General features: G+C 34.2%; 1 protein-coding gene across 1 annotated transcript; it reads left to right on the forward strand.

The window, feature by feature from the left end:
• The first annotated feature begins 45 nt into the window (after positions 1-45).
• LOC132543506 (glycogen phosphorylase, muscle form-like) lies at positions 46-27,921 on the forward strand. The gene is made up of 16 exons (XM_060207015.1): positions 46-375; positions 8,046-8,147; positions 8,266-8,448; positions 10,899-11,030; positions 12,458-12,569; positions 13,206-13,288; positions 13,602-13,745; positions 13,868-14,107; positions 14,378-14,541; positions 14,782-14,896; positions 15,347-15,448; positions 15,728-15,934; positions 16,251-16,600; positions 20,415-20,549; positions 21,054-21,120; positions 24,787-27,921. Exons 1-16 carry the CDS (start codon positions 130-132, stop codon positions 24,976-24,978), a joined length of 2,574 nt encoding a protein of 857 aa, XP_060062998.1. The 5' UTR covers positions 46-129; the 3' UTR covers positions 24,979-27,921.
• Positions 27,922-27,924: the final 3 nt, after the last annotated feature.

Here is a 27,924-nt window from a genome sequence, read left to right on the forward strand (position 1 = left end):
GACGAACGAAGGCTAGGCCAAGGACGTGAGGTCACAGCCAGCTGAATCTCGAGCGAGAAGAAAACGTCGAGGTACCGGGGAGACACACAGAGCTGTCATCCATCCAGAGTCAGTTTAAACAACCTAAACATGGCTGCGCGTCCTCAGTCAGACGTTGACAAACGTAAACAGATCAGTATCCGTGGAATTGCACCGGTGGAAAATGTTGCGGAAATTAAGAAAACATTTAACCGGCATTTACATTACACTGTGGTGAAGGATAGAAATGTCTCCACCCCACGGGACTACTATCACGCCTTGGCCCACACTGTCAGGGATCACCTGGTGGGGCGCTGGATCAGAACACAGCAGCACTACTATGAACAGGACCCTAAGGTAAGACAGGTGCCCGGAAAACTGATGCCGACTCGTGACCACTGGGTGCTAATGATGCTGTCACTTGCAACAGGCGGCCCATGTATTGGGCTAACGAAAAAAAAAACCACAATATACTTCCTTGTAGTCGTGTTTCTGAAATGTTTCGTTTGCGCCATTTCAGCAGTTTTTACTGTCGCTTTACGTACGAATTAACAAATAAATAATAATACAAAAATCAAATATTAATAAATTATTTTGAAAATATTTACAAATTCTTATTGGATTTGAAAAGGTATTATCTGCATGATTCATTATAAGTTTGACATTAGATGTAATATCAGAGGTATGGCTTTGTATTGATTTTGTGTGTAATAGCACAAATGTTTATTTTTATGACTGCTGACCTTTTTGTGACCTGAGGTTATTTATAGTGCTGCTGGGATTTCTAATGATCTTGTTCACTGCATGTACACTACAGATACTTCATATGCTAAGTTTTATGGAAATATTACAAAATATATGTTTGAATGTGATGTTTAAAGTATTTGCTTTATCTGTGCGATACATTGTTAACATCATCTCATATCATATTACATATGTACAAATATTTGTCACTGGTAATTTTTTTTTACGTTGTGTACAAAATCTGAAAAATCACTCGTGTTTCCAGTGGTAACTTTTATCCCATGTTCTTGTATACTTGTGTTTTTTAACATATAGTCCTGTTTGTTGTAAAGAGAAATGAAGCTTAGACAGATGGTAAATTTTAATGACTGCATGATTTGTGTGATTTATTTAAGAGTTATTTCTCTTAAAAGAATTATGTTGGAGGGAGATTCATATGTTTCAGATATCATATGGTTACAAGATGGTCTTTATAAATAAGTTACCATGTTCCTCTTGTATATGGTAGCATACAACCTTAAGTTGCCATCCTACTCCAAGTTAGCTTACATTACAACCTTAAATCACCATCCTACGCTTAAGGTAGCATACAGCCTTAAGCCACAACCCTATTCTAAGGTAGCATACAACCTTAAGTTGCCATCCTACTCCAAGTTAGCTTACATTACAACCTTAAGTCACCATCCTATGCTTAAGGTAGCATACAACCTTAAGTCACCACTCTATTCTAAGGTAGAATACAACCTTAAATTGCCATCCTACTCCAAGTTAGCTTACATTACAACCTTAAGTTGCCATCCTACTCTTAAGGTAGCATACAGCCTTAAGTGGATTGAGAGGAATCGTTATATACACGACACAAAATCTAGGAGCAACGGAAATAACAATTAAGAATAAGTTTGACGAGCAGTTGTGGATCAAAATTAATCTGGATAAAGGAAATGTCTAAACAAATGAATGCCTTTACAGGAGTCCTAACAGCGTAGATGAAAATAATTTGGATTTATGCACACTTTTACCAATATAGAGGAAATAAGAACATCTCACTTACTGATAATGGGAGACTTTAACCTGAAAAATATAGACTGGCATCAATGGATACCGTCTAGGGGATCAGATAGTCTGGAATATAAATATCTAGAGGCCGTGAAAGACTCATTTCTGTTTCAACATATCAAAAATCCAACAAGAGTAGGAGCGAATAACGAACCCAGCATTCTAGATTTGCTATTTTCAAATGAACAGGTTATAAGTAATATTGAAATAGCGGACTAGGAAAGAGTGATCACAGTGCAATATTTTTCTGTTTTAGCTGTACAAAAATATATAGCACTAACAAAAAAATTAAGTATAGTTATAACAAAGGGGACTATGAACAAATTAGAAAAGAGCTATTGATAGATTGGAAGAAAAAAATAAGTCGTGCGGTGGACACAAAATCAAAATACGAAATCTTTCATCAGATAATTAAATCCACCATTGATCCATATATACCTAAAAGCATCCAAGAAGCAAACAAAAGACAGAATCCTCTAGATAGCCAAACCGTAAAGGCCATTAAACGGAAGCATAGAAGCTGGCAGAGCTACCTTGAAACAAGAGAAGGCGAGAAATACAAAGAATATGCAAGCGCAAGAAATAAAGTAAAGACTTTAGTAAGAAAATGTAAAGGAACTTTGGAGCAGGAGATCGCACAGGCAGTAAAAACTAACCCTTTGAAGTTTTGGAGATATGCAAGCTAAAAAACGAAAACAAGATCAGGAATCCCTGATCTGCACATCAAGCGTGGAAACGAAACATTAGTTGCAAAAAATGATAAGGATAAGGTGAATGCATTAGCAAATTTTTTCTCGAGTGTATTCACGGTCGAACCGCAGGGCTATATCCAAGTTCTGAAAAATTTTACCGTAAACAGTCCGAGCATCAATACTGAAATTTCAGAGCTGCAAGTATATAAGAAAATTTACAGTCATAATGATAACTTGAATCTCCAGAAAGATTTAGATAAGCTTCAACAATGATCTGATAAATGGCTCTTGAAATTTCACCCGGACAAATGCAAAGTTTGGAAAAGAAAACCGTTAATACACTGTTACACTTAGAGTCGAGAGAAATAGAAGAGTCAAGGTTACATTAGATCAGGTAACAAAAGAAAAGGACCTTAGAGTTATACCAGACAACAACCTTAATTTCAACCAACATATTCATGATGCAGTCAATAAAGCCAATAGAATAATGGGAACCATCCCAATGACATACACGTACTTAGACAAAAAGTCATTCTGTATTTTATATAAAGTGTCTGTACGTCCGCACCATGAATATTGGGCCTGCAAGTGGAATCCCTATTTGGAAAAAGACATAAATGATTTGGAAAATGTGCAAAGAAGAGCAATGAAACAAATACCGGGAATGAAAGACCTAAGCTATGAAAGCAGGCTATGGATCCTTAAATTACCGACACTGAGGCACAGAAGATTAGGAGGAAATATGATTCAAGTATACAAACTAACACATGGAGGATATGATAGGGCTGTCACGGAGGATTTCCTGATACAAACAATAACAAGATAACAAGAGGGCACAGTTTTCCACTATCAAAAAAATGGAGCAGACTAAATCTGAGGAAGTGTTCTTTCTGTGAATGGGTGGTAAACCACTGGAATTCACTTCCTAATGCTGTTGTAGCGTCACCAACAAAACTTTCAAATCCCAATTGGAGAATTATTGGAGGCAAACTGAACGTGTTTATAATCATGAACTAGACAACACACTGATCCATATTTGGGATACTAATTCTTTAAACTCTGGATATATAGGCTTAATAAGCCTGTGTCCTATATATTATTATTATTAAGTCACCACTATGTTCTAAGGTAGAATACAACCTCAAGTCGCCCTCCCACTCTTCGGGTAGCCTTAAATCACCATTCTTCTCTAAAGTAGCTTACATCTTGATGGCATCAAATCATAGATGGTACAAATATTTTCAAGTCTATATATAATGCAGGAGGGTATCAACGTCTCTATGTTACAGGAAGTTGTAGTTATCACCTTTCTGTGAATCTTGGTTCATGATTTAGTTTAGTAGTATTTGTTCAATTACTCAATTGTATAATACATACAATAGTCACAAAGAGGGTTCGGGGGAAAAAGTGTGATTGTCTATAAAAGAATTTTGAATAAACAATGAGGTTCATTAGTATAGGATCTTAGTATTCATTGATATTGTTTATACTTGGTGAACCAGAAAAATTGCAGACAGTTCTAGCTGAATAATGTGACTAATGAATCTATACAATAGCACTATTTTTGCTATGAATTTGAAATATTACCTAATATCTAATTATCTGATGAAGTTGTGTTCATTATGAAGTCATAATTAGTGATGTTAGATACATGAGTTCTGTACTATATTACATTCTTCAATATGTGAGAGTTGTGACAGTTTATCCTCATTTGTATAGGACTGCACAATTTGAGTATGTAACTATATATTTAACCTTCCTGGTGTACTCATGCATGTTAACTTTCTTTACCGTCAACTGCCAAATCAAATACACCATGAAAAATTTCAACAATTTGCCTACTCAGCAAATGTATTTAAAAGTAGCTTTATCTAAAAGATTATTTTGAATATATGTTTATATTTACTGTGGTATAAAATCACTCGGTAATTTTCCAGGTGTGAAAAAACCTCTTTCACAATAAAGTAATTCAAATATATATCAGAATGCAAACTTATGAAGAAAATTTTCTCACACCAGAATTTTATTGCATAAAACAGAATGCTATACTGCTTACTCAAACATAACCTTTATCATCATTTCAGCATATTTCCAAGCTACACTCTAGTTACTTTTTACAGTTCTTAAGTATTTTTTTAACATCATGGCAGATCATCTTTCTTTTATTGATAAATTTAATTGTCACCATAAAATAGATGTAAGCGCTAAGTTTATTTCACTTATTTAACCTGATACGTTGAATAAATTAATTAGCTGATTATCCTCTATGTTTCATTTAAATGTCTGGGATACGTTTGATGGAGCTAAGAAAATTGTCAATTCTTTACCAATATTCAAAAACAGAGATTGCCCGCTAATTGTTTCAGACTGATTTTGACAAGGAAAGTAATCTCAGAATGCAGGTAATATTAGTCATTATTTAGAAAGTTTACCCATTGTTTGTTACGCTGATCGCTGATCGTAAGGATGACAAACACAGGACGCTATTATTGATGCTAGTTAATAACCCTGACTGTGTGACATCCGGTATCATTTTGTACACTGTCAACAGGAGATAGGAAATGATTGCCATCAGTATCTTAACACATTGTAAACATGTGGTAGTTTTCCTGTTTAGATAATCAAGACACTTCAAATTGAATCAAGCCATCAAATGATACACCACAGGCAAAATGGGACGTTGTCATACAAGCATGTATAGTGTGCATGGGTTTATATACTTGTTTTTTGAGGGGATGTGGGTGGGATGAAGACCAGGACATTATTAATGCCTGGTTAGATTTTGTTTCAGGGAACAGGAAACACCTTGGCATATTCAACTTTATCCTCTATTTCGTCAATAAATTGTTTAAAAAAATACCAAATGGCATCAACATTCTCAACCAAGAACAATTCATACTATCAACACTCTACATCACAGTTTTTATTGTGAAGTTTTATATATATATATATATCAACAGGCAAGCTAAACCACTGCTTCATAGCATAATTGAATGTCTTTGAAGAGAAATGGGAAAAAACATTACATACCTGCCACATTCCCAAATTCTTAACCACGAGAAAAGTCGATAAACTTGTACAACAATGGGCAAAACTTCACTGAACTTATAACAAAGGACTATTTAATATGGATACTGGTATTTTTCACCTTCAATGATTTTAAGTCTGATTTGATTGAAACCTGTATTTTTAGGTGTGAATATTCTCTTTGTTGTAATTTGGTTCTGCCAATATGTGGACTGTAACAAGATATTTAGAAAGAACTATTCAGTAGTAATATTTCTAGTTAGGGTATGTAAAGAGCTAAGGAGGTATTTACAACTTCTACACAAGATCTATGCAAGTTTTGAAAATGGCATTTTATTGTAAAAAGATAATTGGATTTGAGAAGTTTGCTAAGAATAACCAAAAAACAATTATGCTGTATTTCTTCAGGAAAGAATCGATCTCTATCTATTTCTGTTCTGTAGAATTACATACAAAGGCAATTTTTTTTTGTCTGTAATGATATGACAACAACATAACATTAGTTCAGAATTTATATATTGGCCCCCTGGTCTAACCGTAAGTAATATCTTATTGAACATGAAAATCGGTCACAGCAGCTTTATAGCATGGTCTTATCGATTTCTGATTGTTGACTTCATATCATGTGTGATTTCTAAAGATGGTTACTAATAAAAAAAAATATTTTACTAATAAACAAAACTTTGTTTTTATCAAACTGGTATATATATAAATGATAATCCAAAAATTTTACATACTTGGACTCAAGAAACTTGTAAGTGAAAGAAATTAAAATGGATTTCATTGAAACATTGCCAAAGGACTATACAGTCGAATCTTGATAATCCAGACACATTGGTCCCCAGCAGTATTTGTCCGGATTGTGAATGTGTTATCTTGTAGATAATCTCAAAATAGCTCTGTCTTTACAAAACCGATGTCAGCATCAATTAACACAAATTAATAATTGTAATTTTATATATCTTCCATATTCATTAAGTTGCACTTAATGCTGAATTTCTCGTGAAAAAGGAGTTGCCTGAATAATGTGAAAATTGAGTTGTCAACTGTAGCCAGTAATATATATAGCTTTTATGTGTAGGAGATTTTACAGTCGAACATAAACGTTTACATTGCCATATCAAAACACCAGGGTATGACTTTACATTTTATTTAATCTAAAAGCATACACGTATAAACAATTTCCACCCCTCTCTGATAAAATCCATTTCCAGGGATATTACTGCTTATTTATACTGTCACCCGTTTAAAGTACCTTACCTTTATAAATGTTTATAATAAGTACCATAGGTAGATATTATCTCAATAAGGGAGTTCAAATTTATTTGCCACATTGGTATGTTTTAAATATAGGTCCTTGATACTTTAAAGCTAATATTGACGAATACAGAGGTAACTTTTTACAGCATCCTTTAGAGATAACAAAGTTCAGAGTGGTAGATAATTATCGGCACCCAAGGTAAAAAATTATACATATTGTATGATGGTCTAGCTTCTATGTTACCCACTAAAAATCATTATTGAAAAGTCCTTACTGTACTTTTCATACTTTTCTGTGACAAATAGACACTAATCATGTAAAAAGTGTCTACGTATTCTTTATCTTGTTCACCATGGAAATCAAGTCGTTGTTCAAAAAGAATTCTATAACAATGCATATGTAGAATTCAATATGACAGATTTGAATGGAATGGTATTGACTATCGAGGGATTTATATCATCTGGTAACACCTATCACATGACTGACATGGAAGGTATCATATACCCTTAACACCAAACACAAATGTAATGTGTAATCATTAATACTAATTTCTCTCATAAATCACAGGAAATGTATTGTAACCTTTTACTGTTGCAACAAGTATTCTGGATCTTAATGTCTGTTAAAACAAAGCATTGAAGCTTTTTAAATGTTTCTTTTGGAAGTGTTCCATCCTTTCACTTCAAATCTGTTTTAAGTTTGTAGATATTTTGACCTTTACGATGCAATAACTAATGGTCACAGATGTATCTAACACTAGATGTCGTTTACCAGAGGACAACAGCAATAAGAGTCAATTTAAAACACAGAATTAATTTCACCAATGCTAACCTTACCAATTTGTTCTGAGTTAAATAATTGTATCCTTAACAGGATCAAGTTTGTAGTGTTTTTGATGCCTGGTACAAATCTGAAATATGGCTTATTTAATTTGTACAGCCAACCCAACTGATGCATAAAAATGTCAATGTCAGATGTCGTTAATAAATGGTTTCTGTCTTAATATCCAAGTTCATATCAGTTCCTCTTTATTTCGCTAGGTCAGGTTTCATTGCTGAAGAGGATTTAAACTTCTAGATCAAATGAGGATCTACAGACTGTTGTTTTGTGCCTGTATCTTTTGGATTTATGTCTTGTTATAATGTACTACCTTCCTTAAGTTTGTATGTCTGTTCATCTGTATATCCATTTGCCTATCCATCTGTCTGTATGCCGTCTGTCCTTAACTGTGATTCTGTCTGTTCCAGCGTGTGTACTACCTTTCCTTGGAGTACTACATGGGAAGGACCCTTTCTAACACCATGGTAAACCTGGGCATTCAGAGCGCCTGTGACGAAGCTATGTACCAGGTAAGAACATCTCAAATCATCATCCCTTCACATTGATGCCTCATTTTCTTATAATGCCTGTTTTTGTTTAGCTTGCAATAATTTCGAAGATAGCAATGCAGTGTCCGTTTATGTTTAGCTCGGCCTTGACATTGAAGAGCTCGAGGAAATTGAGGAAGATGCTGGACTCGGCAATGGAGGTCTCGGACGATTGGCTGCCTGCTTCTTGGATTCCATGGCAACCCTTGGTCTAGCTGCATATGGATATGGAATCCGTTATGATTACGGCATCTTTACACAAAAGTTTGAAAATGGATGGCAGGTAAGTCTTACTTCTTGTCAGAACTAAACGTTTGTCTATATGGAATTTTTCACTTATACTGATGCATTGAGCAGAAAATGAAATAGTGTGCCTGAAATAAAACAGTTCTAACCAGGAACTAAGATCTAAATGTTACGTTTAGTGTAGATAAAGCAGAGATTATACATGGAACGCCTCCTCAACTTTGCATATAATCAGCAGATGTAAGGATTGTAGTAACAATAAGCCTCCACCTGGTAATAAGCTATTCTATATCACTGTCCGGTATTCAACACATGTTATTCCAGTGTCCTTTATTAAACACTCTGACTTTCAGTTTGATTAGAGCTGAATGAGACTTCTGGTAATTGAGATGATTTTGTAGAAAAACACTGACAAACATGTAATATGATAGAGGGCGAGTCCTTGGCGTCCTGAATCAGTTTGTTACGGGGTAGCTCGGTATTCTTATCAAAGTTTTTCTTTTGTCACAATTTTTTGCACACTTCAGTGACCATTTTTACTGAGAGATTTACCTGGTAATTGAGATTTCACAATTCATGCTTCACCTATCATATTACATGTAAATTGCGATGTCATGCTTCATGATGTTCTAATCATGTCAACAAAAATTGTCAATTTTGCTGAAATTGAAGATTTGACCATGGAAAGAATACAGGTAGAAGTCGTTTATGCAAAAAAGCATTCCCAAATACTTGAAATTATTATTTGAATTTCTGGAAACTTTGCTGCAAATTTAGTTAAATCTCGAGTTCATAATGGTATCCAGTTTCGTTAGTTTCGTTGACTTTCAAAACACATACAGGATGTGATTCACAAGAAATAAAAATAGCTCAGAACTTAATGGACAGGTATATGTGATCTATCAAATATCAGGTCACAACATCATTTCAGATTTCACACAGGATATACACTGTGTGTTAGGTTGACAAAAAAATTCAGTTGATGCCTTAAGTAAACTTAGGCCTGTAACTGGTTGGATTTTAAACATTTAATTAAAATGGAAATTTAAAATGTCCTCTAGATGTTTAGCCATGATTACAAGTAACATACTAGGAGGGTGGATGATGAATATATTACCACTTCTCGTATTGAACCTATTTCTGGAATGTGTGCTGAAACCTATCTTTGATGAAATATCAATATTAGAAGTTATTTGTCCAGACAAACATGATAGTCTCATGAACAAACATTCCTGTTGATAGTGATGTTTATATCTCTACATCAATACTTTGTCAATGTCATAGAGAGAGCACATCTGTAATGACACTGAAATGTAATTAAAACTGTTTTCTCGAAAGAGAATGCATCAAATATTTACATTGTGGAATTCACAGAAATTATTACCATGTAGTCTCATGATACAGGTGGTTTCTTTACATAGGTAGTATTAGATAGTGGTAATATCTTAATGTAGGAGGGCTTTGTATAGAGGTGATCTCTTGATTCAAATAGTGGTCTCTTACCACAGATGATCTCTGAATAGAGGCAGTCTCTTACCACAGGTGATCTCTGAAAAGAGGTGGTCTCTTACCACAGGTGATCTCTGAGTAGAGGTGGTTTCTTACCACAGGTGGTCTCTGAGTAGAGGTGGTTTCTAACCACAGATGATCTCTGAGTAGAGGTGGTTTCTTACCACAGGTGGTCTCTGAGTAGAGATGGTTTCTTACCACAGGTGGTCTCTGAAAAGAGGTGGTCTCTTACTACAGGTGGTCTCTGAAAAGAGGTGGTCTCTTACTACAGGTGGTCTCTGAATAGAGGTGGTTTCTTTACACTGGTGGACTCTGAATTGATGTTGTCTTTTTACACAGGTGGATTCAAATAATTCAAATGATCGCTATACACAAGCTTTATACAAGTAGGCTTTGAATAGACATAGTTTCTTTAAAAGGGTTGAGTGTGGATACAAGAGGTCTTTTTGCACACATGGTCTCAGATGTAGGTGGTCTCTTTACATAGATGGGGTCTGAATAGACGTGACCTCTTTTTATAGGTGGACTGTCTTTATATGGATGCTTGCAGGTGGTCGCAACACAAAAAGTCAGAGAAAAGAGATGGGCTTTTAAGACAGGTGGTTACTGACTAGGTATTGTCTTTGAATGGAGGGGTTGATACTGGCAGTCACTGACTGAAGGTTTTTCACTTTGGGGTATACAGATTCTATTAGTTAGGATGAACATCTACGTAGTTGTTTTCTAGTTTATGTTCCTGCTGGCTGAAACCTAGTTTTAATAAGTTTCTTCAAGAAGAATAGACTCTTTTTAAACATTTTTTTAAAATCCTGTTGAATATCAAATATCAGATGTCTCACAGTTTATTTACTAATTTCTAAAAAGATATACTTCTGTACCCCCTTAAGGGTGGTAAAGTGTTTATCAACACAGATCCTTGATTACCAGAATTCTAGTTGTTTGTTATCATCCTATTACCAACCAACTGTTATGTTGTAGAAAGAGGAGCCTGACGAGTGGCTGAGGTATGGAAATCCCTGGGAAAAGTCTCGCCCGGAGTATGTACTGCCAATCAATTTCTACGGGCGTGTGGTGGAGAACAATGGAGTTAAACAGTGGGTGGACACAACAGTAAGAATATTACTGCACAAACGCTGTAACTTTATGGTATTTTTATATTTTCACCAAGTTTTCAGCGAGAATAGTGCCAAAAGAAATCACTTTCAAATGATGCTTAAAATTCTTCAGAAATACTGATTTTCTGCAACTCATTACAATTCTGATGGATTTACTTCTGGTGTGCCAATGATTTAGGAAAAGCAAAAACTAGCCGCAAGAAAATAGTAGAAGTGATCATTGATGATGATTTTGAAAAGTCAGTTAATTAATGTCAGAAAGTGTTTGTATATTTGAGTCATGAAACTTTTGTAATTTAACCTAGTTTAGAAGTCCTGTTGATTCTTTGTACAATTAACATACAATATAAAACATTTTATTGTTGTTTGTATTCAGTATTAAAATGAACATTTATTTTCTATTTTTAATTCTATACTAAATTTAGAAAACCAATTTATTATCGATCAATTTTGTGTTTTTGATTATCTATTATGATAGTGAAACTGATCCTATCACTACGTGACGTGGTCCATGACAAATATTTGGGATTTGTTTGTGTAGGACTCAGGGTAATGATACCTATCTCGATAAGTACTATGATGTATCTTGCTGTCAAACAACTTATCTATTTATCTCAATGGCTTTCTTTAATAGCCTTGAAGGTGTGACAGGGTTTAGTTTGATGTTTTGTAAATTCACCTATTTCTTCTCATAAATAATCAGGTTTTAATTTTTATGAAGCAACAGTTTACCTTAATCATACAAATTAAATTGTCATAATATGTACAAAACTATTCCATCAGCTATAAGCTGAGATCATGTCAAAAGTATTTTCGCATGTGAAATTTATTGTAGATTTAACGAAAAATGAAGATAAATAATCTTCTGTGCTAAACAGATATAAGGGCCCCATGTAAAATGTGTGTCGCCAATTAGGATGTGTCTGATAGTCAAGTGTGGAGGATTTTTGTTATTAATAGTAAATATATGAAGTAATTCTATTAAGCTGAAACTTCTTCAATTTGTCACAAATTTCTCTTGTGTTAGCTTGCTGAGTGGTATCAAAGTACACCTGTAAACAGAAAAACTTGATATATGTAAACACTGTTGGGAATGTAAACACTCATTGGTATCAAGAACTGAATATGGTAATTAAAAATTCTCAATCAATTTGAAGACAGTGTTCACATCTCACCTGATTTTGTTGAATCAGGTGGTGTTATTAGCCCAGTCATGACCTGCTCAAATCAGGAAAAACGTCCTCTGGAATTTCATGACTTTTAAGAATTGAAAAAAAAAAAATCTTAGGGATATTATGAAAATAAGGTTAGAACATAACCTGTAAAATTCAATAACTAAAATATAATTATTATACAATGAGATTTATTTTGAACACATTTTATTTGCAGTAATGAGATTTGTGATTTATGTGTGATTTTTAGGTGGTGTTTGGTATGCCGTTTGATAGCCCTATCCCTGGCTATGGGAACAACACTGTTAACACAATGCGACTGTGGGCAGCCAAGGCTCCAAACAGCTTCAACCTCAAGTTTTGTAAGTTCAGACTGTACTGTCATAGATCTTGGCAATCATAGTAATGGTATGTATAGACAACAACTTGTGAGGCCATAGGAGTGGGTGGGGAATAAAACATAGTAATGGTATGTATAGACAACAACTTGTGAGGCCATAGGAGTGGGTGGAGAATAAAAACTTTCACACATCTTTTCCTCATCATTTTTTTAAGACCAGAGAGAAATGGCTTTTGATAGAATGCCTATTTTGCTTCTCATTTTCAATGTTGTTATAATTATGATACAAGGATTTGGAACTGTGTGATAATCATGACTACAGTTCATTATAAACTCACCTAATACGGGAAATGAAAGTTCTTAAAATTCCTTCTTCCATACAATGATATTGTCCAAGTTTGTAGCAATCTTTATGAATGGTGAATCTGGCTTCTGTTCGACCACAAGACTGGGATCCAATAGGGAAATTACTTCAGAAATCATATGTCATCTTTGAAATTCTTTGTTAAATGACTGAATAGGTGAGTGAATAAGCCAGATTGGAGATGCAAGCCCCCTTAGGCCTATTGTTCCCTCCCACATCACAGATATAATCTAAACACAAGTGCCTCCTTCATCATCACTTCCAGTAATACAGTGAATTTAATCATTTCTTTAGTTAACAATGGCTCCTACATTGATGCTGTGTGTGACAGAAACCAAGCCGAGAATATATCCCGGGTACTCTACCCCAACGACAATGTAAGTACATTCATTCTCAGGGAAGACATCTCTTGTGGCTGTCAAATGTTCAGGACTTTAAGATTTTGTTTCTTTCAAATTTACAAGGTAATTATCAGAGGTGGCGACCCATCTTCTAGGTGGGACATACTAGAGGAGTCTGGTAAAGAGGCCTCATAGGCCTGCTCCAGAAAAATCTCCTTCAGTATCCTTAAGTAAATCATTGAAGGATATTCTCAATTTTCCAAAACTTTGAGGATGACATTCTTTGAGTTAATCATTCTTTTTTATATATATATGTATATTTATGACAGCGATATTCTGTATCTTACAGATGTTTGAGGGGAAGGAGTTACGTCTCAAACAAGAGTATTTCTTGGTGGCAGCCACACTTCAGGATATTATCAGAAGGTTCAAGTCGTCCAAGTTTGGTAGCAGGGATCCAGTGCGCACATCCTTTGAATCATTTCCAGACAAGGTAATTAGACGATCATCAAAACGTTTTGCTGATGTGATGTTTTGAAAAATAATACTGATAAAATAGAAACAGAAAAACCAGGTAGTAGTTTGGTTGTTTACAGATAAGAAATGCTATTACAGGTTGCTATTCAACTGAATGACACTCACCCTGCGCTAGCTATCCCGGAGTTGTTGAGAATCTTGGTGGACATTGAACATGTTCCATGGGACAAGGCTTGGCCTATCTGTGTGAATACCTGTGCATACACAAACCACACAGTGCTTCCTGAGGCCTTGGAGCGTTGGCCTGTCTCGCTGTTGGGCAACCTCCTGCCAAGACACTTAGAAATCATATACCTCATCAACCATAACTTTATGCAGGTAAGTCTTCTCTGATTTTTTCTCATTAAGTAAATCTCTACAACCACCATTTAATGTAAAAAAAAGCTATTACAGAGTATTTGATCTTAAATAGTGTCTACACCTTTGTGTCCGATTATCTCCCCTTACATGTGCCTTTCTAACAATCCAAAGGTTATCAATTAGTATCTTTATTCAATACTCTGTCCCAAGTCATTATTACCAGTTTCCTACAGATACACTGACTTCAATGATTGTATTGACAGTGTCTATATATCTTTGATATTGCAGGAGGTAGGAAAACGTTTCCCAAATGATTTTGACAGGATGAGGCGGATGTCTCTAGTGGAGGAAAGTGGAGAGAAGAAAATCAACATGGCTCACTTAGCCATTGTGGGCTCCCACGCCATCAACGGTGTGGCAGCTATCCATTCCAACATCATCAAAAATGATACGTAAGTGGTTACATTACTTACATCTCATTTCTATTTAAATTGGGGAAAATAATCTTCATGTTGGAGGGGGAAAAGATTTAATTTGGTAATATGATAAACAGAGGAATATCTGATTTTGTTTATAAAACCTCACCAGTCTATAAAGTCTCATAGGTTAATCTGTATAGGTAGGGTGTATATTAAGAAAATCTAGATATGTTGTTTAAGTGTAGTATTATGATGGTCCATTATATATTCCAGGTTTAAGGACTTCTATGATATGTATCCTGAGAAATTCCAGAACAAGACTAATGGTATCACACCGCGGCGCTGGCTGCTGCTGTGTAACCCTGGTCTGTCTGATGTCATAGCTGAGGTCAGTGGATGCAGTAGTTAACACAAAGTCATATTTTAAAAGTTATGAAAGCCTTTGTTCAAATGTCATTGATTTTGTTTGAGCTCTAGTCTGAGTGTAAGGTTCTATTTGAACTCAGGTGTTAATGTTTGGTACTGTTTGAACTGTGGTTTAAATGTATGGTACTGTTTGGACTTTGATGTGAATTTGGTACATTGTATGTGTAAGATAACCCTTTGATTTCCAAGTTTTGACACAGTATTGAACATTTTGAGCCATTAATGCTACAAACCAAATCTTTTCAGCAAAGAGCTATTTTCAGATTTCACCCTTAAGTATGAATTTACCTCAGATCTAGAAGTACAAGTAGATAAACTTTGAGCAGTTTGTTTATTGTACAACCCACTGAATGGTTGTTTAAACGGGATAGACTCAGTATTTTGTTCCTTGCTGAAATTTTTTTTATTCCAGAAAATTGGAGAGACTTGGGCTACAGATCTGTATGAACTTGCCCAGCTTAAACAGTTCGTAGAGGAAGAGTCTTACCTGAACAAAATCATGAAGGTCAAACAGGTAGGCCAATTTAAGGTCATAACAGTCTGAAAAAAACAACTAATGTGTCATATTTTCCAAGATAAATATGTTTTAAAGAAGAGGTTGAAAAGCACTGTTATCTTTCCACTATTCTGTATTATCTTATCCTAGTTGATAAGTATATTTCAGAAGAATTGAATGGCATAGTCCTGCATTCTGATGCATTAACGGACAGAAACCTGATTATTCTGTTATCAGTTCAGTGGTACAGATAACATGATGAATTATAGCAAAACAATACAAACTTGTTACTTGCAGGAGAATAAGATGAAGCTGGCAGAGTACATCCTTAAGGAATACAATGTGACAGTGAACCCAGCATCCATCTTTGACATCCAAGTGAAGCGTATCCATGAGTACAAACGCCAGCTGATGAACTGTTTACATATGATCCTGTTGTACAACCGACTGAAGAGGGATCCCAACATGGCTTTCGTACCAAGGACAATAATGGTTGGAGGCAAGGTAATATTTACAATAGAGTGGATAAGGAGAGAAAAAAAAACTAAAGGCATTCATAGTGGTATACTTGCCATTCCTGCAATTTGCAAGGAGACTCTTTGTTGTCTTTGGTTTACATAACATTTACCTCCATCAAATTAAGGGGTGAGCATGATGTATATTTATAAGGTTTTTAACCCTTATATATACGAATTATTATTGTAATCCTGAAATTTCAGAGTCCTATCACTTTTGTTGAAAACCAAGTTGCTTCTTATCACTCACATTTACAATATATTGGATAAAAGCACAAGTGTCTAACAAGATACGTTTTTGTCAGGCTGCCCCGGGATACCACACTGCCAAGCTGATCATCAAGCTGATCAACTCAGTGGCTAAGGTGGTAAACAATGATCCAATTATTGGAGACCGACTCAAGATTATATACTTGGAGAATTACCGTGTGTCCTTGGCTGAGAAAATCATCCCCGCAGCTGACCTGAGCGAGCAGATCTCCACCGCTGGCACGGAAGCTTCAGGTACCGGAAACATGAAATTTATGTTGAATGGCGCACTGACCATTGGCACACTGGATGGAGCCAATGTGGAGATGAGGGAGGAGATGGGGCCGGAAAACATTTTCATCTTTGGCATGGAGGTTGAGGAGGTGGAACAAACCAAGAGAGAGGGGTAAATGTGGCTTACATATTCACAGATTGATGTTAGAACAAACCAAGAGAGAGGGTAAATGTGGCTTACATATTCACAGACTTTTGATAGAACAAACCAAGAGAGAGGGTAAATGTGGCTTACATATTCACAGACTTTTGATAGAACAAACCAAGAGAGAGGGGTAAATGTGGCTTACATATTCACAGACTTTTGATAGAACAAACCAAGAGAGAGGGTAAATGTGGCTTACATATTCACAGATTGATGTTAGAACAAACCAAGAGAGAGGGGTAAATGTGGCTTACATATTCACAGACTTTTGATAGAACAAACCAAGAGAGAGGGTAAATGTGGCTTACATATTCACAGACTTTTGATAGAACAAACCAAGAGAGAGGGTAAATGTGGCTTACATATTCACAGATTGATGTTAGAACAAACCAAGAGAGAAGGGTAAATGTGGCTTACATAATCACAGATTGATGTTAGAACAAACCAAGAGAGAGGGGTAAATGTGGCTTACATATTCACAGATTTATGTTAGAACAAACCAAGAGAGAGGGGTAAATGTGGCTTACATATTCACAGATTGATGTTAGAACAAACCAAGAGAGAGGGGTAAATGTGGCTTACATATTCACAGATTGATGTTAGAACAAACCAAGAGAAAGGGTAAATGTGGCTTACATATTCACAGATTGATGTTAGAACAAACCAAGAGAGAGGGGTAAATGTGGCTTACATATTCACAGACTTTTGATAGAACAAACCAAGAGAGAGGGTAAATGTGGCTTACATATTCACAGACTTTTGATAGAACAAACCAAGAGAGAAGGGTAAATGTGGCTTACATAATCACAGATTGATGTTAGAACAAACCAAGAGAGAGGGTAAATGTGGCTTACATATTCACAGACTTTTGATAGAACAAACCAAGAGAGAGGGTAAATGTGGCTTACATAATCACAGATTGATGTTAGAACAAACCAAGAGAGAGGGGTAAATGTGGCTTACATAATCACAGATTGATGTTAGAACAAACCAAGAGAGAGGGGTAAATGTGGCTTACATATTCACAGACTTTTGATAGAACAAACCAAGAGAGAAGGGTAAATGTGGCTTACATATTCACAGATTGATGTTAGAACAAACCAAGAGAGAGGGGTAAATGTGGCTTACATATTCACAGATTTATGTTAGAACAAACCAAGAGAGAGGGCTAAATGTGGCTTACATATTCACAGACTTTTGATAGAACAAACCAAGAGAGATGGGTAAATGTGGCTTACATATTCACAGATTTATGTTAGAACAAACCAAGAGAGAGGGGTAAATGTGGCTTACATATTCACAGATTTATGTTAGAACAAACTTTTGATAGAACAAACCAAGAGAGAGAGGGTAAATGTGGCTTACATATTCACAGATTTATGTTAGAAAAAACCAATACACAGGGGTAAATGTGGCTTACATATTCACAGATTGATGTTAGAACAAACCAAGAGAGAGGGGTAAATGTGGCTTACATATTCACAGATTTATGTTAGAACAAACCAAGAGAGAGGGTAAATGTGGCTTACATATTCACAGATTTATGTTAGAACAAACCAAGAGAGAAGGGTAAATGTGGCTTACATATTCACAGATTTATGTTAGAACAAACCAAGAGAGAAGGGTAAATGTGGCTTACATATTCACAGATTGATGTTAGAACAAACCAAGAGAGAGGGCTAAATGTGGCTTACATATTCACAGATTTATGTTAGAACAAACAAAGAGAGAAGGGTAAATGTGGCTTACATATTCACAGATTTATGTTAGAACAAACCAAGAGAGAGGGGTAAATGTGGCTTACATAATCACAGATTGATGTTAGAACAAACCAAGAGAGAGGGTAAATGTGGCTTACATATTCACAGACTTTTGATAGAACAAACCAAGAGAGAGGGTAAATGTGGCTTACATATTCACAGATTTATGTTAGAACAAACAAAGAGAGAGGGTAAATGTGGCTTACATATTCACAGATTTATGTTAGAACAAACCAAGAGAGAGGGGTAAATGTGGCTTACATATTCACAGACTTTTGATAGAACAAACCAAGAGAGAAGGGTAAATGTGGCTTACATAATAAATGTGGCTTACATAATCACAGATTGATGTTAGAACAAACCAAGAGAGAGGGGTAAATGTGGCTTACATATTCACAGATTTATGTTAGAACAAACCAAGAGAGAGGGTAAATGTGGCTTACATAATCACAGATTGATGTTAGAACAAACCAAGAGAGAAGGGTAAATGTGGCTTACATATTCACAGACTTTTGATAGAACAAACAAAGAGTGAGGGTAAATGTGGCTTACATAATCACAGATTGATGTTAGAACAAACCAAGAGAGAGGGTAAATGTGGCTTACATATTCACAGACTTTTGATAGAACAAACCAAGAGAGAGGGGTAAATGTGGCTTACATAATCACAGATTGATGTTAGAACAAAACAAGAGAGAGGGTAAATGTGGCTTACATATTCACAGACTTTTGATAGAACAAACCAAGAGAGAGGGGTAAATGTGGCTTACATAATCACAGATTGATGTTAGAACAAACCAAGAGAGAGGGGTAAATGTGGCTTACATATTCACAGACTTTTGATAGAACAAACCAAGAGAGAGGGGTAAATGTGACTTACATATTCACAGACTTTTGATAGAACAAACCAAGAGAGAGGGGTAAATGTGGCTTACATATTCACAGATTTATGTTAGAACAAACCAAGAGAGAGGGGTAAATGTGGCTTACATATTCACAGACTTTTGATAGAACAAACCAAGAGAGAGGGGTAAATGTGGCTTACATAATACAAGAGAGAGGGTAAATGTGGCTTACATATTCACAGATTTATGTTAGAACAAACCAAGAGAGAGGGTAAATGTGGCTTACATATTCACAGACTTTTGATAGAACAAAGAGTGAGTGTAAATGTGGCTTACATATTCACAGATTGATGTTACATATGGTATTCTTATATAACTGACAACACTCTCAGAGTTCTTCATGTTCTCAATTTATTTTCAGTTCACTCATGGTCCTGTTATTGGATATAATAGGCTCTACAGATCAGTTCTTGCATACTAATACAAACAAAAATCCACAACACAGAAAATATACATAATCAGATATTTCCACTTAATCTATTTGTTTACCAGTCTCCTATTTGGTAACGAGAAATAGAAGACTGAATCTGCAAGTGCACTGAAGGAATAAGGGAGTTAGAAGTAGGTTTATTTGTGTGATGAAACATGCAGGTCCAAAGTTGGGAGAGCACAGTAATTTATTTTCATGATAATAATCAATACATATTATTACAATTGGGCTCAGAATGGAAGGAATCACAAAAATACATATTTCAAGCAGTACAATGTAAGTAATTGTATTATACACATTATATAAGACAACTTCTGTAAATCACCAATATTTCGCAAGGGATATATTTTCACATTAATCCACCAGGAGAGTCAGTTGGGAATTCAAATCCCTTGCAATTATTTGTACAAAAATGTCTCGGGATAGCATCCATTTTGACTCTGTCACTGACATTGAAGACTCCTTGTCTCAAATAACTTATCATTTGCAATTTTAAAGTCATTTTTAGATCACTTGTGAAATAATGTACCTTTTTTCACAAATAAGTCTTAAGAGGTTAGTTTGCGAAATTAAGTATTCGGGAAATCAACGTGATTTACAGTACCTCCAGTGATCAGTGTCCAACCTGTACCAGGGGGAGTTGAAGGATATATTGTGTTCTAATGCTGCCATCTCATTGTTATCAGGTACAACTCAAAACAGTACTATGAAAGCAATCCAGAGTTGAAACAGATCATCGACCAGATGTCTAGTGGCTACTTCTCACCTGATGAACCCCACCTCTTCCAGGAGCTGGTCAACATTCTCCTCAACCATGACAGGTAACTCAGTGCTCAGTCTTCTTTATGCTCCCCAAACGGAGGGCATATAGTCGCTGTTTTGTCTGTACGTTTGTTTGTGCGTATGTCTGTCATAATTTTGTCTGGAGCAGAACACAAACTATAAGAGATATCAACATGAAACTGCATAGGAAGATCGATCTATCACTCTCCTTTGCATAATTTAGGAGTTATTGCCCTTTGATATTTTTCATACTTTAACTTTGTCCCATTCAGGGAGCAAAACCCATCTCTGATGGTCCATGTTTTGTTCAGATAATAGCTGTCCAGATTGTTTCTTTTTCTCACGGTACATTGCTAGTATTTCTTTCTTGAATCACCTTGTTTCCTCACAATACATATGAAATGATTTTGAACGGCTAGGTGAGGCCATTTATACAAATCTACTTTTTGTGTCGCAGCTGCTCATTGCAAAGCATATGGTTTTAACTCTTGTAGCTTGTTTTCATCTGTACACATTGGATTCTGAATTTCTTGTGTTTTCAGATTCTTGCTGTTGAAGGACTTTGAATCCTACGTCAAATGCCAGGAGCGTGTCAGTCAGACATATCTGGTAAGAATGCTACCACGAAATAAACCAATGTAACACTACCATAGAATTACAACAGTTATAACATCACTAGAATATCATCACTGGAAAAGTTATATCAGCACTAGAAAAGTTCACTAGAAAAGTTATATCACTAGAAAAGTTATATCATCACTAGAAAAGTTCACTAGAAAAGTTATATCATCACTAGAAAAGTAATATCATCACTAGAAAAGTTATATCATCATTGGAAAAGTTCACTAGAAAAGTTATATCATCACTGGAAAAGTTCACTAGAAAAGTTATATCATCACTAGAAAAGTTATATCATCACTAGAAAAGTTATATCATCATAGAAAAGTTACTAGAAAAGTTATATATCATCACTAGAAAAGTTATATCATCACTAGAAAAGTTATATCATCACTAGAAAAGTTCACTAGAAAAGTTATATCATCACTAGAAAAGTTATATCATCACTAGAAAAGTTCACTAGAAAAGTTATATATCTGGAAAAGTTCACTAGAAAAGTTATATCATCACTAGAAAAGTTCACTAGAAAAGTTATATCATCACTAGAAAAGTTATATCATCACTAGAAAAGTTATATCATCATTAGAAAAGTTATATCATCACTGAAAAAGTTCACTAGAAAAGTTATATCATCACTAGAAAAGTTATATCATCACTAGAAAAGTTCACTAGAAAAGTTATATCATCACTAGAAAAGCTATATCATCATTGGAAAAGTTATATCATCACTAGAAAAGTTCACTAGAAAAGTTATATCATCACTGGAAAAGTTATATCATCACTAGAAAAGTTATATCATCACTGGAAAAGTTATATCATCACTAGAAAAGTTATATCACCACTGGTAAAGTTCACTAGAAAAGTTATATCGTCACTAGAAAAGTTATATCATCACTGGAAAAGTTATATCATCACTAGAAAAGTTATATCATCACTTGAAAAGTTATATCATCACTAGAAAAGTTATATCATCACTAGAAAAGTTATATCATCACTAGAAAAGTTATATCATCACTAGAAAAGTTATATCATCACTAGAAAAGTTATATCATCATTGGAAAAGTTATATCATCACTAGAAAAGTTATATCATCACTGGAAAAGTTCACTAGAAAAGTTATATCATCACTAGAAAAGTTATATCACCACTAGAAAAGTTATATCATCACTAGAAAAGTTATATCATCACTGGAAAAGTTCACTAGAAAAGTTATATCATCACTAGAAAAGTTATATCATCACTAGAAAAGTTATATCATCTAGAAAAGTTCACTAGAAAAGTTTATATCAGTTCACTAGAAAAGTTATATCATCACTAGAAAAGTTATATCATCACTAGAAAAGTTATATCATCTGAAAAATCACTAGAAAAGTTATATCATTCACTAGAAAAGTTATATCATCACTAGAAAAGTTATATCATCACTAGAAAAGTTATATCATCACTGAAAAAGTTCACTAGAAAAGTTATATCATCACTGAAAAAGTTCACTAGAAAAGTTATATCATCACTAGAAAAGTTATATCATCACTAGAAAAGTTATATCATCACTAGAAAAGTTATATCATCACTGGAAAAGTTCACTAGAAAAGTTATATCATCACTAGAAAAGTTATATCATCACTAGAAAAGTTATATCATCACTAGAAAAGTTCACTAGAAAAGTTATATCATCACTGGAAAAGTTCACTAGAAAAGTTATATCATCACTAGAAAAGTTATATATCATCACTAGAAAAGTTATATCATCACTAGAAAAGTTCACTAGAAAAGTTATATCATCACTAGAAAAGTTCACTAGAAAAGTTATATATCACTAGAAAAGTTCACTAGAAAAGTTATATCATCACTAGAAAAGTTATATCATCACTAGAAAAGTTATATATCATCACTAGAAAAGTTATATCATCACTAGAAAAGTTATATCATCACTAGAAAAGTTATATCATCACTAGAAAAGTTATATCATCACTAGAAAAGTTCACTAGAAAAGTTATATCATCACTAGAAAAGTTCACTAGAAAAGTTATATCATCACTAGAAAAGTTCACTAGAAAAGTTATATCATCACTAGAAAAGTTATATCATCACTAGAAAAGTTATATCATCACTAGAAAAGTTATATCATCATTGGAAAAGTTATATCATCACTAGAAAAGTTCACTAGAAATGTTATATCATCATTGGAAAAGTTATATCATCACTAGAAAAGTTATATCATCACTAGAAAAGTTATATCATCACTAGAAAAGTTCACTAGAAAAGTTATATCATCACTAGAAAAGTTATATCATCACTAGAAAAGTTCACTAGAAAAGTTATATCATCACTAGAAAAGTTATATCATCACTAGAAAAGTTCACTAGAAAAGTTATATCATCACTAGAAAAGTTATATCATCACTAGAAAAGTTCACTAGAAAAGTTATATCATCACTAGAAAAGTTATATCATCACTAGAAAAGTTATATCATCACTAGAAAAGTTATAGATCATCACTAGAAAAGTTATATCATCACTAGAAAAGTTCACTAGAAAAGTTATATCATCACTAGAAAAGTTCACTAGAAAAGTTATATCATCATTGGAAAAGTTATATCATCACTAGAAAAGTTCACTAGAAAAGTTATATCATCACTAGAAAAGTTATATCATCACTAGAAAAGTTCACTAGAAAAGTTATATCATCACTAGAAAAGTTATATCATCACTAGAAAAGTTCACTAGAAAAGTTATATCATCACTAGAAAAGTTATATCATCACTAGAAAAGTTCACTAGAAAAGTTATATCATCACTAGAAAAGTTATATCATCACTAGAAAAGTTCACTAGAAAAGTTATATCATCACTAGAAAAGTTATATCATCACTAGAAAAGTTATATCATCACTAGAAAAGTTCACTAGAAAAGTTATATCATCACTAGAAAAGTTATATCATCACTGGAAAAGTTCACTAGAAAAGTTATATCATCACTAGAAAAGCTATATCATCAGTGGAAAAGTTATATCATCACTAGAAAAGTTATATCATCACTGGAAAAGTTCACTAGAAAAGTTATATCATCACTAGAAAAGTTCACTAGAAAAGTTATATCATCACTAGAAAAGTTATATCATCACTGGAAAAGTTCACTAGAAAAGTTATATCATCATTGGAAAAGTTATATCATCACTAGAAAAGTTCACTAGAAAAGTTATATCATCATTGGAAAAGTTATATCATCACTAGAAAAGTTATATCATTACTGGAAAAGTTTTATCATCACAAGTGATGATTAAAAAAACACAGATTTAATGGAAAACCAACTCATTTAATACATCCTTCCTATGTGTCGTGTCTGAACGAGAAAATCAGCTAATTTTTATGTTAGTACACTAAAAAGCACCACTCTGATTGGTCAAAGTTATAGCACTATTTTCACTTGTGATGATACATATTACTGCAGTGATGACATAAGCTTTTACCAGATTGTTTAATTCCTGTATTTCATCGGTAAAAAATCTAATGAAATGATGAAATTCTACCATAGAAATAAAGTAGATATGTTTATAACATTGTTACATTGAGGGGAGGATTTCACTTACATATAGTTGTTGTGTTTGGACATTTTAAGTGTGCTTTAACTGATACTGTATATCTATATCTACAATTTCAGGATCAAGCTAAATGGTCCAGGATGTGTTTGTTGAACATAGCTTCGTCAGGCAAGTTTTCCAGTGACCGGACAATATCAGAATATGCCAAGGAAATTTGGGGGGTTACACCCAATGAATTGAAGCTTCCCGCCCCTCATCAGTCTTTAGATGAAATGATGGCACAAGCCAATGTTGCTGCCAAAAAGGCCTGAGCATTTGTAGTAGATCAGGAAACTCATCTTCCACTTCACTGTGAGAAATTACAATGACTGGTCCTTCAGTGAGAGGTGGCATGCTGGAAACGGTGGAAGAAACATGGCTATAGTGACCCTAGATTATAACTGAAAGACCACCAAAATTGTATCCGATACTTTATAATGGAAAAAGTATGTTGGGAACGGACTTTCCCTGTTATTGTGTAAGAAAGGTTATGACAAGGTCATACAGCAAATGATGGGTCGGTTAGTCTTTACATGAGAATCACATACTGAATTGTTATATGTAATCAAATTCTTGGCAGTGTTTTCTTTAGAGAATAAATAACTGTAGGTGCATTCATTTAATATATACATTTTCTTTTTTAAATTTTGTAAAACAGGATTAATGTGAATTCCAGATGTTAGATGTTATCTATGCTTGTGTAATGTAAGTTATGGAGTTTTTTTGTCTTGCAATAGATCTGAATGTGTACTGGAAGTCAGGCTAATTTTGATGCAAGTCTTTTTATAACGGCGCATCTGATACTAAGATAATTAATCTAGAGTAGGTATGTCTGTTACATTGATGATATTATTTATTACTAATTAATTTCCTATTGTTTAATGTAATGAATCAATTAAGCTTGAGAGGTCATTATCATTTCTTTTGCATAATGAAATTTAGAACCATCTTTTCCTCAGTTGTACTTTTCTAGATAAAAATCCGAGCAGTATTATTGAAAAATTGGAAATCCCTGTCCTTTATTATCAGATCTTCTGTACATAATGATCATTGTGAATTTAGGCCTGGACTGAACAAACCAAAATTTCTAGGTGTTTGTAGTATTTTTTGTTATTCTTGGTACATATCAGGTTAGCATAATGCATTAATCCTTTTTTTATCCAAAAGTTGAAGATAAGAAATGTGTATTGTAATTAAATATATATATATATCTTTATATACTTTTTGAAGTGTAGTGTAGAAGCTTCAGTGTCTGTTTTTAGTCATGTCACAAAATTAGACATACTGAGTAGAGTGCTGTTGCCATCAAATGTTGAACATCACATGTTATATCATGGTACCCTATTTTCTAACTATCTGGGAACCGGGAAATTACATTGACTGATCAATTTAAATGTATTTGGACTACATATAAAGTATCTGGAGAGCAGGTGCACCAGAGTTATTGTGCATTCTAGTTTAAGATCAGGTTCAGATGTACTTGGTTCAGATTTAAGGTGACAAAAAGTTCTTTATATGACCTGAAATACCTTGAGGCTCATATCTACATTAGTTTATACCTGAGAAGTGCATAACATGATCTCTTACTAAATTTTGCTAGCCATCCATATTTGAGGATTTTCAAAAGTTGTCCATAAACACCAATGGGCCTCATTCAGCTTCTCTGTTTTCAAAATGCTGCAACTTCTCAAAGTTTGATTTATCCTCAAGTATTGATTTTAATTGAAGTAATTGAAAAATGTTTATATATTAAGAATATGTTAATGTGGAATAAAACATTTCTGCAGATTGTATGTAATTAAACTAAATCTTTGACTCAATAAATGAGTTTTTGTAAGACAGGACATTGTTTCCTGGGAGTCCTCAGCTTTACCCGGTTCTGTATTTATAAATTTTGTATATACAATACTCTACATCAATATTCTGTTGTTGACCTTCACTTTTTGTTGCAGTTAACTTTGTGTTTGACACAGTATATATGATAAAGATTTATTGACGGGTAGGTAACGAGGACTTTAATTAACCAATACCTGAGGTTAACCGCTTCAGTATCTATGAGCATGTTTGTGATGGAGTTTGGTGACTTCTTCATAGTCTACTGGAAAAGACTTGAAAAGGTCACTGTAAATATTATTTTCTAGATTTTTTCTATTTTTGACTGTTTTGGAAAATTTTGCAATATTTACATTCATGGTACTGATATGTATGCTGCATGTTTTGTTTGGTTAGAAAGCTTTCTGCTCTACTTTGAAGAAAACTTGTCCCAAAGTCAGCCAGGTTTCTGAATACTCTAGATATAGGCCAAGTGCTGGATATGATGTCATAGAAATTACTGTCAACATACACAGTTTGACTGCATATGTGTAGTTTAACAGGACATAAGATGCATCATATAAATAGAGACATGTAGTCAATGTTGGAGATTGTTACAGAAGTAACCTGGAGTCTGTGTTCCTTTTTAATCCTAGTGATCTTCCTTAGCCAAACCCGTTACCTGAATATTTCCTGCCAAATCTGTTATCTGAACATATTTTGCCTATGTAAGGTTTAGATATCAGACTGATATTTAAATTTTATCAATTTCCATTCACAAATGATGGATAAAAGCCATGGAATGCTAGCTGAATGATATGGTGTTTTACTTAAATGAGTGATGGGAATGAGGAGATTTATCCTGTATATTTATTTACTAAAACATCTAGCATCTTATTGCCAACAAAAGTTGTTGGACTGTGACTGATCTCAACCGTGTCATGTAGACACTGACTGGATTGTGTCAGAGCAGTGGAGCCTGGATTACCATCGCTTTACACTGAGCATTTAAACTGGCATGACCTTGTCACCACCACCATAGTACTTCAGATATAAACACCTTGAAGTTGTTTACAAGTGAATGCAGTGGTGTAAATTATATCCACCTTTTTAACATCACCACATGATTGATTTACAGGTATTTCTCGGGGAAAAATCTCTTACGGATGCTGATTATCACTACAACTTAAATCAGGTTATCTTTGATATATGTCATGACTTCTATATTTTGTAGTACAAGTGTATCATTTCTACAAAGTGTGTCATATAATGTAAAAATCGGGCAGATCTGTAAAGAAATGAAACTGTACCCTTTATATAGCAAAGGATTGTTCATGTCGATAGATTGATGGCAGATTGTGTAATACTTAGTTTGTTGACAAATAAACCTGTTATTTACTTTATGT

This window comes from Ylistrum balloti, unplaced genomic scaffold (assembly GCF_031769215.1).
Source record: "Ylistrum balloti isolate Yb309-2 unplaced genomic scaffold, AGI_CSIRO_Ybal_v1 Utg369758, whole genome shotgun sequence".
Lineage (NCBI taxonomy): Eukaryota > Metazoa > Mollusca > Bivalvia > Pectinida > Pectinidae > Ylistrum > Ylistrum balloti.